The 14440-nt window shown below is 42.6% G+C and overlaps 1 protein-coding gene across 6 annotated transcripts in view; it reads left to right on the top strand.

Annotated features, from left to right (window-relative positions):
• Positions 1–12131, top strand: part of METTL24 (methyltransferase like 24) — a 102093-nt gene extending 89962 nt beyond the window's left edge. For 5 of the 6 annotated variants that reach the window (XM_034668983.1, XM_034668980.1, XM_034668984.1 and 2 more), the window contains 2 exons: positions 10425–11211; positions 11308–12131. In XM_034668983.1, coding sequence (XP_034524874.1) covers positions 10425–10739 — 315 coding nt within the window. In that variant the 3' untranslated portion in view covers positions 10740–11211; positions 11308–12131. Of the gene's footprint in view, positions 1–10424; positions 11237–11307 lie in introns of those variants that run through there. The other variant, XM_034668979.1, reaches the window with a different exon arrangement.
• The last annotated feature ends 2309 nt before the right edge of the window (positions 12132–14440 follow it).

Genomic DNA, 14440 nt, shown 5'->3' with positions numbered 1-14440 from the left:
CTAGGGCTTTGTATCTGGTAAGAGCCAATGAATGGTTATTTCTATAAGTCATTGTCTTAACATTTTCCCTAAGATGAGGTTTTTATTTCTTTTTATTTATTTCTTTTTAAGATTTTATTTATTTGAGAAGAGAGAGAGCACGAGTGGGGGGAGGGACAGAGGGAAAGGGACAAGCAGACTCTCTGCGGAGCAGAGAGCCCAACGTGGGACTTGATTCCAGGACCCCAAGATCATGACCTGAGCTGAAGGCAGATGCTTAACTGACTGAGCCACCCAGGAGTTCCTAAGATGAGGTTTTTAGATACAATCTGTGCCTGAATATCTAGCACACTTCTTTGAGTATTTTATGGGAGATATCTGTATGTGGTAGTTGGTACTGATCTTTTGTTTATGAATTTTTTTTCTCCTCTCACCGTAATTGCTGTATAAATTTAACAGAAGGTTCAAAACTGCTACACTGATATTTTTTCTTGCAGGTTTTTTTTTTAACTCTTTTAATTTTTTTTCTTATTTTCTGGCTTTCAGCGATGCGTCTGTTTATATTTTCTTTCATTTAATCTTGTCTTGTCTCTTGGGTCGGGACTTGTGTATGTGCCTTGGTTATAAGCAGAAGTGATTTTACCTAATTCTGTATTTCTGATTTTGTATTATTTTTCATAAAGAGGGCCCTTAAATTAAATAAGCTTCAAGCTCCACAAAACCTCGATCTGCTCCAGTTAGAAGTTACATTTGTTTTGCAAGTGAAAGACTTGACGTATTCAGCTTAAAATCGTCTAAAGTGAATGTTATTATGGGAGCATTATGGTACTGAAGAGATCTGTATTTTCTGGTTCGCCTTGAGTCCTGACTGAATTTTGCTTTGCTTCTTCAAGAAAAAGTATCTGTGCTTTCAACAAAAATATACAGGCATGTAGAATTCATTGGATGGTCAAAATAAGAAGTCAGTATCTGGCTTCTTAAGTATATACTAGAATTTCAAATGTATAGAACAGATCAAGACGAAAACTCACTTCATTTACATAGTGCCTCCAACTTAGATTTTTCAGGCTAGAGGACTGGCCAAGTGTGATTTCGCAGCTCCATTTTGTTAGCGCATTATAAATTGGGGGGCTCAGAGAGGAAGGGAGAGTGCGGTGTTGTGGTCATGAGAATTTTGGCAGGAGAGCAATACCACGGTTCTGGAGTGAAGAGGAGGAGGCACGAAGGAAATACGTAGGGAATCTAGGGAAAGAGTAGTGATCCCAGAATTAGAAAGCTGCTTACCACTTCAGGAAAAACAGTGAACTTCCCCTCGGCAGGGATTGCTGCCTGGATTCACTGTCACTGACTACTTCTTTACGGAAGGCTTCAGCTCTGAATGACTTTTAAAATAGACACCACTCTTTATAAGTAAGAATGCTAGAATATATGGAATGTCTTTAAAATTAAGTTGAGTTACAGGTGAAAAAAAATTATAGTGGCTTAAACTATGGAAAGTTTTTCTTCCTCTCACGTAAGAGAGGTCTTGGGGTAAATAGTTCAAATCTTGTAGAGAGACTCCATAGTCATCAGAGACCTAGGATCCATGCAGCTCCCCTCTTTTCCATCCCGAGGGTGTAATTCTCCTCATGGTCCAAAATTGCTGCTGCAGCTTCAGCCATCACAACCTTCCTCCAGGCAAAGGGATGGAGGAAGCACTAAGTACAGCCCTCCTTCTCCTCCTCCTCCTCCTCCTTTCTTTTTTTTTTAAGAAACCTTCCAGAAATCCTACATGACATTTTATTTATATCTTATTGGTCAGATTTTAATCCCATGGTCACACGGTCATAACAGAGAGACTGGGAAGTATAATCTTTTATCTGGGCAGCAGTGTGATCAGCTAGAAATCAGGGTTTTCTTTTTGAAGGGAGAAGGAAGAATGGATATGTGGGCAAGTGATACCTCTGGTGTGCTACATTTGCCTTTAAACTAAATGACAGTATATATGTTGCTATTTTTCTCTATTAAGACCAAGCATTTTATAGGATCTGAATTTGTACTAATGTGCTTAGTGGGGAGCTGGTATTGATCATAAGTAAATTTAGAAAATGCCAGATTGTGCTTTTTCTGGGCACTCCTAGTGCTAAGAGATTCTTGGCAGAGAGGGATATTGGGAGAAGGAAGGGATCACACTTCTTTCTCAAATATTGTAGCAGTCCTTGAGCAGGACTCTTCATCAGTCCTTAAGTCTCAGGGAGGATGAAACTTAGAGTTGGTAGTTGCCCCAAAGCAGTGCTAGTGTGTGATGAATGCTAATTTGTGTGTGTGTGTGTGTGTGTGTGTGAGAGAGAGAGAGAGAGAGAGAGAGATTCAGAGCAGAGAGGTGGTGCTTAAGATATGGAATATCTTCCACTAATTAATTAATTTATGATCTTGGACAGATCATTTAGCCTTTTCGGGCTTAGTTTTCCCTGCCTATAAAATGAGGAAGTTGAACCAGATGTTCACGACCCTACCGGCTCCAATCTGCCATAACCTGAAAATTGGGAGGTCAATTTAACCATCTTCCTGTCAACCCATCTATCTGTCCACCTGTCCATCCATCTACCCATCCACCTACCAACTACTTTTGATAGTGCCTGGCAGTGTGGCCAGAAGCTGAGGATTAAAAAAAAGTAAGTTATTAGCCTTCCTGGAGCTTATAGTCTGTTCTAGGGCACAGAGAATATAATGCTTTTACCTCTTGCGAGATGTAAATGCAGGTGAAGAAGCGCCGTTTTCAATTTCACCTGCCAGCGTGTTACGTAGAGATGGCTCTTGGCTATCACGAGTGGAATACATATTTCCTTTATATTTCCTGTACCAAATTTTAATTCTTCCTGAGTCATTTCCCAAAACATAGCTACTGTGGCACAGAGAAGGCCCATTTTGATATTAGCTCTCACAAGATGACCTTCATTTGGGGGGTGGTTGTGGACCTCCCTGAGAATCGGTAAAAATAGGAACAGCCATCACTCATGGAGCCAGTACTCTGTTGGGCACTGCACACGGGGCCATATGCGCGTTTCTCCTTTAACCTCCAGACAGGTAGGCATCCTGTTTTTCTCTGAGTCACTGAAAGGCTAAACAGCCTGCCCCAGACTCATGTGTTGAAGCAGTCGTCTTCAGAGCCAAAGTCCCAGCGATCGCAGTGTTCCCAGAAGAGAGTGCATGAGCACATGAGTGCAGACACACAATTTGCATATAGTTCCGGGAGTACGAGCCTCACCACCACCTTGGTGATGTGTTTAGGGAACTCTGACCGGACTGTATCCTAATTAAGAAAACATCTGATGGTGGAAAACCACTATATGCCTTCCCAGATCAAGTATACCAGTGTGTGGATACTTTCTGCATCTGTTCACAGGAAGGGGGAGAACCCAACCTGTATGGAGGTTGAGAGTCCTGTGCATACATGTTGTAAAAAATTCACGTAGTCAGGGTGCCCGGTTGGCTCAGTCAGTTAAGCGTCTGTCTTCAGCTCAGGTCCATGGTTGCAGAGTCCTGGGATCCAGCCTTGTGTCAGGCTTCCTGCTCAGTGGGGAGTCTGCTTCTCCCTCGCCCTGTGCCTGCTGCTCCCCCCACCTTGTGCTCTCGCTCTCTGTCACTCTCTCTCACATAAATAAAATCTTTTAAAAAAACAACCCTCACATAGTGTCATCAGCCAAGTCTAGTGGTTCTCAAAGTGTGGTCCTTGGATCAGCAGCATCACCAGCAGCGGGGCTCCTGGTAGAAATGCAAATACTCAGGTCCGATCCGAATCTGCTGAATTGGAAGCTGTGTGTTCACACGTCCTCCCGCTGAGGCTGATGCCTGTGGCACTCTGAGCGGCACCGTCCAACAGAACTTTGTGCAAGGATGCAAATGTCCTGTGGCTGCAATGTCCAGGGAGGGGGCTGCTAGCACGGGTGGCTTTGAGCATTTGCAGTGTGGTGGGAGAACTGAAATTTTAATTGGATTGAATTTATTTAATTAATTAAAATTTAAATGGCCACACATGGTGAGTGGCTATGATGTTGGAGGGTACCACGTAGCCCCCTAGCATTCCGAAACATTCCCATGCCTTTACATCTGAACAATTCACTGCATTAGACACAACACAACACAAAAGAACGGAATGACACCTATAGAATTGTGTATTGACAGTATCTGTTTCCTTATGCCAGTGTTGATGTCACTGAACTAGAAAATGTTTGGGATGGGGACCTTGCGGTTTAATGCCAGTGAAATCTTCCATAAGAGAAAAACAATTTGTACCTATTTCCAAGTCCTGTCAGAACTTATGGTAAGCAGTGCCTTCTTGGATAATTGTCTCTGCCTTTAGATGTTGAGGGTAAGAATTTTTGAATATTCTCAACTCCAATTCTGTATCAAGCAAGAATTTTTGTATATTCTCAACTCCATATTCTCAACTTGAAGCAACTCAAGTTCCTTAAAGAAAATGAAATTCAGCTTATGCTTGCGGGACAGTCGTGATGTTCCATACATTGGCAGAGGGGAGACACGGTCACCAGCAGAAAGTTTTGGTGTCCTACATGAAGGGAAGGCCCATGAATAAAGGAACAGGGCAGGAAATGTCATGGCATTCTGAGGAACAGCAAAGACTAACCTTTGGCTAAAGTGTAGGGTTCATAAAGTGTTGGAAATGAAGACCCTGACAGCACTTGTGCAGAGGGGGGTGATGGGAGCTGCAGCTGCCCTCATTCCTAACTTCCAACCTTTCACTCTGTCTCCTCTTTCTCCGTCAGTGGGGCTTAGGCAGGATGATCATAGGGCTGGAGGTAGAGGGACAGAAAAGAGGGACTGGGTGTAAGATGTTATAGGGGCAGAACGGACAGGACTTGTATCGTATGGGACACCATACCTACCGCATGCCAGGAACTTCGCAGAAACTTAATACCCAAAGAGGAGTTGGGTCCTGCCCTGAAGGAATAGAGAGCCCAGGTGAGGAATCAGACGTATCAACCAACGAGTGCAAATCGTGCTATACACTTCCCTCAGAGTCAGTACAGGATGCAGAGACGGGGGTCAGCCTAACCCCCTAGCTCTTCCCTCATCTTTCATTTCTGCCTCTACACCTGCTGAGCCTTTTAGAATTTTCACCCCCAGCAGTGTTTCTCCTCACTCGTATTTCAGTGTATTTTAATAAATAACCCAGGAGTTTATTTTCTGTTTCTCTAAGTGCGTACCTTTTGTATTTGGGCCATGTTTGATGTAGTCTGCGTCGCGTGGCTGGCCCTCCCACGCTCTGAGATTGACTCAGCCCCACGTCGAAGAGCAAAATGTCTGGCTGAGAAACATTTTACTTGGGTGTTTGCTTGGTTATTGATTTGTTTATACATCTATTCATTTAGGAGTATTTACACATTTTTTTAAAAACGTCCCATCTCTTTCTGGAAATACTTGAGAATACTTTTGTAAATATGATTGGGCCAGAAAAATAAATTAACGAGACATGGTGGCTTTAAGGCACAGAGTTCTGACCTAAGGTCAGAGACAGATGTGTTGTTTTCAGCTGCCCGAGGAAGTGGGTAGAAATAAGTGAATTAAAGCCTCTGCCTGGCATTATCCTTGTCCTGCCCCTGCTCTCCTCCCTGACTGCCTGTGCCAGGTCCCTTGCTGTTGCCTCAGTCCTGAGAAATTTGAACTGCTTGGCTCTTTGCTGTCACAAGTCACCAGTGATGTAGGAAAGATGTTAGGGTTCAAAGCTGACAGCAAAGAAAAAATTCTTGAGACATCTTCGGTGCAAAAAGGTGGTTTTAATAAAGCACGGGGACAGGACCTGTGGGCAGAGAGAGCTGCACTGGGGTTGCGAGGAATGGCCCATTATATACTTTCATGTTGGGAGAGGGTTAGGGATAGTGTAAGTCTCTAAGGAATTTTGGAAGCAAGGTTTCCAGGACCTCAAGGGGGCTAGCTATTATTAGGAAAAGGTCACATATTACCGTCTAATAAAACCTTAGTCATGAGACCCTTCAGATTTGTATCGGTGGGCCATACGCTTGGGGGATGATTGCCAACATGTCTCTTGGGGGTAGAGATAAAGGAAGTTTCCAGAGAAATTTTTTTTTAAATTTTATTTATTTATTTGACAGAGAGAGACAGCCAGCAAGAGAGGGAACACAAGCAGGGGGAGTGGGAGAGGAAGAAGCAGGCTCCCAGTGGAAGAGCCTGACGTGGGGCTCGATCCCAGAACGCCGGGATCACGCCCTGAGCCCAAGGCAGACGCTTAACGACTGCGCTACCCAGGCACCCCACCAGAGGAATTTTTATATGTTAAAGAGACTTACAGGGTCCTGGGGGGTTGGGCTCAGATCACCTTTTGCCCAGAACTAAGTATTAATATCGAGGCAGCTGAGTTCCTAGAGTAATGTTACAAGGACTTGTCAATGGGCTGTAAGTAGTAAGGAGATGTAACAATTTTTCTTCTGCCTTTGTTTCCCACATCAACCAATAGCCCTGCTGACTTCTTGACTGCTCAGCAGCTCACCATGCCCTGTCCATGACCTCGGTTTCTGGAGCTAGGACCGGGTTATAGCACTGCATCCAGCAGGAAAATTCTCGCCCAGCTGCCTCAGGTTGGATTCCTTGGAATAGGCTGGAGATCTGGCACAAAAAAAAAAAAGTCTTTGTTTATAAATGTTTCCCTTATTTCCTTGAAAATCCCTTTCCTGAGTGTTGCTCCCTGCAGAGGTCATTTCTGTGATCTGATTACTGGATAAAATTATTTTCTTTAATTATTAGTTCAGAATCGGTCTTACATTGGCTTTGGGTGACCCTTCATATTTCTTGTAATATTCAGGGCAAGCCTTATCTCTCTTTCCCTGGTGGTAACGGAAATCTTATAATGGTACATTTCTGCCAGCCAACAGTGATAATTAAGCCTGATTTAGTGTGTTTAAAGTCTAAGGATCTTGGAGAGAATTTTAATCCTCTTGTTCATTTAAGATAAATTAATTTCTTTCATTTTTCTCTTTTTTTCTACAAAACTAAGATTCTTTAACGTGTTCAGCTTTTAATTTTGTAGGTGCAGATATATCTTGCTTTAAGTAGAATTGATATATAAAAGCCTGGATTCACTTTGCTTTAATCATTAAGTAATAACTTTTCATAATTAGGCTAAAAAGCAGGAAGAAGTTGTGTGGATACAATTATTTAAAAATTATGATTGAATAATGACCCAAACTACAGTGAATATGCAGGAATGAATGTAGCTTGATCTGTTGAGGTGGTAGGTAATGATGATAATGTAATTTTAAAAGATATTCATAAATATCTAGATGAGGGGTTAAAAATCATTTTTATAACATGAGCCCATTACAAAACTCAGTTTGCACACTCCTTTTCAGGAGTCTATTTTTTACAAAGTATGAGATGTACCTGTAAATGCCATAAAGTGTATGACTCTGGCCCAAAAGCAGACAGCTGATACTGAAGCAAGCAGCTGTATTACGGACTGAATAGGAAGTTCCTTGTTCTGCATTAGTTGATTGATAAGCTGGCTGATTGATAATGATATTTTATTGGTATTACTTAGATTTTTGGCTCTTAGCCAGGAATTTGGCTGACTATAATGGTTAATTAGCTTTATAACTGATGGTAAGAGCCAGTTTTAAGCTTTAATACACATTTTCTGGGTATAAAAAAGAATCTATCTCATTTGAAAGATTTAATAGAGAATAATAGATAAAGCATTTTTATTAAGATGTTTTAAATAAAAAGGTATATAGAAATAATTTAACATTGTTCTTAATTAAAACTGGTTTGTCCTATTCTTTCTTTCTTTAAATGGCATGCAGGTTTTTTGTCTAATCTAGTGAATCACTCAGACACAGAGATATAGGTATGTTTAGGAACACTCCAGAGTGTCACATGGCTTCGGGATAAGAAAACAAGCCATCGTCGAGTGGGCCGATGACAGTGGGGGAGACTTTGGCGGTGCGTGTGTGCAGGGCGGCCAGCCTTGGCACCACTCAGTTTGTCCTCAGTTTCCCAAGAGCAGGTACAGGAAGGGTCTACAGGTTAGAAAAAATTTTAAAAGTTGTGAACAGTGCCTGTCCTTTGCGCATGTTACTCTGCTCCTGGGAGCATAGTTATTCTAAGACAATAAGAGAACATACTTAGATATTTAGCTCCAGGTTTGTTGATCACATCTGTGGGCCATATTCAATTGGAAAGAAGGGGATCGGATTGGTTAAGTAAATTAAACCAGTATAAAAGTCCTTTAAAAATATGTTATAAATGGAGGCAAACTATTTCTCTTGGCAGGAAAGCTCTTCTTCAAGCAAGAATTTTCGAGGGAGTCCAAATATATAAAAGAGAGAAAAGGGGAGTTGGTCCTGTTGAGTCGAGGTAGCAGGTCCAGAGCCTACCCCCACATCTCCGACACTCTTGCAGGGGCCCCCGCCCCCTCAGTCACAGGCTTGTGAAGTCCCCCAGGGACACAGAGAACACTTTGACGGAAGTTTATTGGTCTGGAAAGATATTCATGGTTTGTTACATTGTTACATTAAAAAGCATATTTGAAAACACATTATGATTCTAATGTTATAAACAACATGTGGGTTTGAATTATGCCTGTTATGCTGTGATATGTGTGTTGCGTGTGTTTATGGCAAAGAATGATGTTTAGCAAGAAATACACCAGGTATTCAAGAGTTAACTCTTTTAAACTCTGGATTAAGGGTATTTTAACTCCTTTTCTTTTTTCTTATCTGTAATTTTAATTTTTAAATAATGACCATGTATTGATTTTTTAATAACAGAATATTTTTGGTTAAATATATATGAATTTCTAGGAATCACAGCTTTGGAATATATAGTATTTGAAGCTGTATAAGTAACCTCTGACTTTTGCATAAATAGTACTTGGTCTCTGTTCTAGTTGCTACTGCTATATAATGAGTCATCCCCAAAACTCATGTTCCTTAAAACAGTGATTGATAGTTACATTATTTTTTTTTAAATTTATTTATTTGACAGAGGGAGACAGCCAGAGAGAGAGGGAACACAGCAGGGGGAGTGGGAGAGGAAGAAGCAGGCTCCCAGCAGAGAAGCCTGATGTGGGGCTTGATCCCTGAACGCCGGGATCACGCCCTGAACCGAAGGCAGACGCTTAATGACTGCGCCACCCAGGCACCCCGATAGTTACATTATTGTCACAGTTTCTGGGGGTTGGTGTTTGGGAAGGGGTCTGCTGGGTAGTTCTGGCTCAGGGTCTCTCCTGGGGTTACAGTCAGACGATGGCTGGAGCAGCCAGGGTTGGCCAGGCACCCCCTTCTTCATACTGATGTGGGGCCTCTTCATGTGGGCTTTCTGCAAGGGCTAGTTTTGACTTTCTCATAGCACCATGGCCTCAGGACAGTCAGACATCTTGCATGGGGGCTAAAGTTTTCAAGAGTGAGTGTACCACTGAACAAAGCAGAAGCTTTTATGGACCAGGCTTGGATATCATCTAGAACCACTTCCACCTACTCTTAGCCAATGGTAACAAGCCCATCAAGATTCAAGGGGAGCATCACAGGACAGGAGACGTAATTTGTGAGGCCCAGTGCAAAATGATAATTCAGGGTCCCTTGCTCAAAACATATGAAGAATTTCAAGTCCGTGACAGCAGAGCATTAAGCCAAGTATGGAGCCCTTCAATGTGGGGGACCTCATGCGATTGTGTAAGTTGCATCCCATGAAATCATCCCTGGGGAGGGAACATCAATTCCATCTCTTGATTAGAGGAGGGTCAAGGCCATGTCGTAGAAAAGCAGGAGATGGGAATTAGTGGTGAGACCATCTTTTGAAAAAGAAAATCTGCCACAGTCTCTATGACTCACATTTTTATTCCCCAGAACTGGAGTTAGCCATTAACCACAAAGGAGGAACTACGGGCTCTCCAGCAATCAGGCTGCCATAACAGCAACAGGGATGTATTTTAAAACTCTTTGTGGGGAAATACTGGTTGCCTCTAAATAGACTCTAACAAAAACGCCTGTTTTATTACCTGCCCCTCCACCCCCAGCCAAATTCATAGGTTGGAGCACTTACCCTCGGTGTGACTGTATTTGGTGGTAGGGTCCTTAAGGAGGTAATTTAAGTTAAATGAAGTCATCAGAGTAGGGCCCTAATCCAGTAAGACTGGCATCCTTATAAGAAGACGGAGAGATAGGGGCGCCTGGATGGCGCAGTCGTTAAGCGTCTGCCTTCGGCTCAGGGCGTGATCCCGGCGTTCTGGGATCGAGCCCCACATCAGGCTTCTCTGCTAGGAGCCTGCTTCTTCCTCTCTCACTCCCCCTGCTTGTGTTCCCTCTCTCCCTGCCTGTCTCTCTCTGTCAAATAGGAGGTGGTTAGTCATACAACGATACTCCTGATGTCAAGATGGTATTTTTAACAGCGTTTATTGAGTCTGCTAATCTCGTTTCTTCATTTTGCTACAGATTGATGTTCTCAAAGCAGATCTGGAGAGTGCGGAATGGAAAGTTTTAGAAAATCTTATTCTGGAAGATGTCCTGGAACAAATTGGACAGCTCACCTTTGAGATTCATCTCCACTGGCCCGGGTTTGAGGTCAGTGGCAGTGACAGTAGTGTCGTGCGTTTCTGGTACAGCCTCCTCAAAGAGTTAGAACTCAAGGGTTTCAGGCTTTTTCATAGCTACAAAGATCTATCTAAACCCCAGCTGTTCCTGAAGAAAGACATTTTCAATGCAAGTAGCTGTTATACTCTGAGTTGGGTGAATACAAGATGGACCTAGGATGCAGGACCTCATGGAGAACTCCAGGAAATAACTGCAGAACGAGACATATCCAGCGTTCTAATTATCAGTGTCCTTGTCCAGTCTCCTCCCACTAGGCTGTTAGCTGCTCCGGGAGGGGGTTGTGTTACTGCCTTTGTAGTGCACGTAGCCTGGCACCTGCCCTGTGGTAGGGGACACAGTTAACACCTGTGGGTGGGATGGATACAGAAGTGCCACAGTTGTCCATCTCCATCTGCCCAAGCCCAGGCCTTTCGCCTGTTTGCCTCCTTCTTCGTTTTAACTGGGAAGATAACCCCCCACTTATCTGTTTTCCCTGAAATTCATTATGTATCTAAAATCCATGAATCCACCAACATGAAGAAGAAATTACATAAAATTTCCATTTTTACCGGGTTGATGAGATTCTTAAGTTTGTGGCTTCCTGTTTAAAATAGGGCCTTTCCTTTGACTTTCACTCCCCTCTTTGAAGGTTTTTCTTACTCACCCGGTCCATGACATTCNTTAAGTTTGTGGCTTCCTGTTTTAAATAGGGCCTTTCCTTTGACTTTCACTCCCCTCTTTGAAGGTTTTTCTTACTCACCTGGTCCATGACATTCTTTAGTAGATTTCAGTCATTCCTTTGCTGAGGCCATGCTGTGGCTTTATAAGCACCCCTGATTCTGGAGTCTGGGGACTCAGACATACCAAATTCTGTCACTGAGTTTAAAAGACCAGACTCTGAAGAACTTCAACTCAGGATTCTTTTCAGACAGCCTTAAATCCCTTTCTGTTTCTATGAAACTAAGCACAAAGCAGAAATTGGGTGTCTTTGCTATTGCCTCCCCTGACTTCAAACCTGATTTCTCGACCACAGCTTTGCCTATGCTGCCAAGTCTTTTTTTTTTTTTTAAATACATTATGTCAAAGATCAAGTGAGTTTTTCTCTACTGCCAATTGGCATTTGTTAGAAGACCGTGGCCTGAGAAAGTCTGTCTCTTTCCTGGGATGCTTACATAGTGTTTCAGTAATGCCAATCCTTTCTATATTTTTAAAAATTAAACAGAAAATGTAGCTTCTCAGTAGTTCAAATGATCTCCATCATTTTTATTTACGGGATTAGACGTTTATCCCCAGGAATGATTTTCAAAAATTCTATTCCAAATAAGTCAATTAAATAGCATAAAAATAAACCAAATTATTACCTTATTATAAATTAAGTATGTTTTCCGGCATTTTTTACATCATGAGAGAGCAGGAAAACTATACATACATTGTTCAAGAAATTTGGGGAGAGAGGGGCGCCTGGGTGGCACAGCGGTTAAGCGTCTGCCTTCGGCTCAGGGCGTGATCCCGGCGTTCTGGGATCGAGCCCCACATCAGGCTCTTCTGCTATGAGCCTGCTTCTTCCTCTCCCACTCCCCCTGCTTGTGTTCCCTCTCTCGCTGGCTGTCTCTCTCTGTGTCAAATGAATAAAAAAAATCTTAAAAAAAAAAAAAAGAAATTTGGGGAGAGAGTAGAATGGTGGTTGCTACTAGATTTTATTCCTTCTTATCCTTCTTTACCTCCTTCTACCCCAGATGTTCCCTGGGTTGGCTTTCTGTTTCTTGCAGTGGTTTGAAAATGCCATTCCCTCAAGTGAGAAACCAAAATATAGTAGAGTGGGATGATCTTATTCATTTCAGTTCAAAAGGGAACAAGACTTTCTGAATTTTTAAAAACACAAATAAGTTTTTTGTTTTAAAACTCATTGTACACTAGTCAAAATCTTTGAGATGGGAGAACCAGCTTGAATCAGATTTAAAGTGGCAGACTGCTCTCCGTGTCCATAGGTATCTCAAAAGCACAAAGGGTCCACGAGAAACTCTGAGGTGGTTTAATGTTTAGTNTCAGTTCAAAAGGGAACAAGACTTTCTGAATTTTTAAAAACACAAATAAGTTTTTTGTTTTAAAACTCATAGTACACTAGTCAAAATCTTTGAGATGGGAGAACCAGCTTGAATCAGTGTGATTTAAAGTGGCAGGCTGCTCTCCGTGTCCATAGGTATCTCAAAAGCACAAAGGGTCCACGAGAAACTCTGAGGTGGTTTAATGTTTAGTGTGCATGGGGTCACTGCCTCGAAAACAAAGTTAACTTTAGTCCAGTTCCTGCTTGGATTATATCAGATTCTTATTTTTTAATTAAACTCCTATACACTGAAGAATATACAATAAACCTTTTTACACATTAAACCTCGTAAACCTTCTTATACACTGAAGTAGGAAGTGTACTCGTCTTGTGTCCAGTCTGATCAGATTTTAGGTACGTACACGCCGCCAGTACGATTTTTAATTCAGGGGATTGAAGATTGATGGAATCACTGAAAGTCTCCTTTATACAGGCCAAGTCCCCATTTCTTCCAGATTGGTGGTGCAGAATATTGACTTTGTCACACTATATATATGTCTGAAACAAGAATGGCTGTACTGTTAAGGAAAAAAAAAAAAAGGACAAACTCAAAATGAATCACAAACACACCCACCCACACCCACCTACAAGGCAGCTTGTTCAATAGTTTTTTTGTACTTATTTTATGCTTATTTCTAAGACTGTCCTTCATTCCCTTCATGGATAGTTTGAAATTTATGATGAATATTCTGACTGTTGCTATGGTTTCCCTGCCTCGAAAATTTATTATGCTTATTGTGTAGGCTGGGGTTTCTTAACCTCCGCACACACTGCCATTTTGGGCTGGATAATTCCTTGTTGGGGGAGGGAAGGCTGTTCCGTGCCTTGTAGAATGTTCAGCAGCATCCCCGGCCCTCCCCACTAGATTCCAGGAGCACCTCCCTCCCTCCCCTCTCAGTTGTGACAACCAGAGATGGCTGCAGCCAGTGTCAAATGTCCCCTTGCGCGCAAAGCCAGCCACTGTGGAGAACTACCCGTGTAGGCCACGGGAAAGGGTCTGGGGTACCATGGCACTGCTGTTTGGGAACATCCTGCTTGGGAAGGCAAAATGAGAACCGCCACCACTGTAACCCCCACAAAAGCAATGCAAGCAGAACACAGAGAAGAGGCCAAGTCAAGAGCTGCTATTGAGAGCTTCCTACGTGCCCAGCACTGTGCAGAGATGGTTCCTACTTCTCCCAGCAACCCCGTACGGAAGTGTAATTTTCCCCATTATACAAGTGAGGAAACTCTGGGAGGTTAAATAGCTTATTCAGATGATGCCAGTTGTAGATGATAGAGTAGGAATCCCTAACTCTGTCTTTCAGATCCAGAGCCTGTGCTGGTTGGTCCCTTTCCCTCCGCAGGGCTGCCTCAATAGCCTCCAGCAGATCTAAGATGCTTCTCCTAAAGGACATATTTTTGCTTCTTTATTAGTAAATAGGGAGAAAAACTACAAATATGCTAACATCAGACCTGCAAATCTGTTAGAGTTGGGACATATTTGTAGCATATAGGTTTAGTTTAAATGATCTACTTAATTAAAACATGCCTGCCAAATGGAGGCTTCCTGAAAGAATATGGGGACCCAGCAACTTTTCCATCAGTATTTCAGGTTGCCAGAAAAGCTCTTGCAAGGCCTGGAAGCAGCTCTTGGCCCTGGCGCGTCCCACTGTGTGGCACTTTTCTCTTGGGCTTTAGAAAGGGTACAGTCCCTTGGAAATGCAGTGTGTTCCCTTTGTTTTCCAAGTAGCCTTTGACCTGCAGATACATGAGCCTCATCTCGCCAGAGCAA

This window comes from Ailuropoda melanoleuca, chromosome 10, assembly GCF_002007445.2.
Source record: "Ailuropoda melanoleuca isolate Jingjing chromosome 10, ASM200744v2, whole genome shotgun sequence".
Taxonomy (NCBI): Eukaryota; Metazoa; Chordata; class Mammalia; order Carnivora; family Ursidae; genus Ailuropoda; species Ailuropoda melanoleuca.
This window is presented reverse-complemented; position numbering and strand designations above follow the sequence as displayed.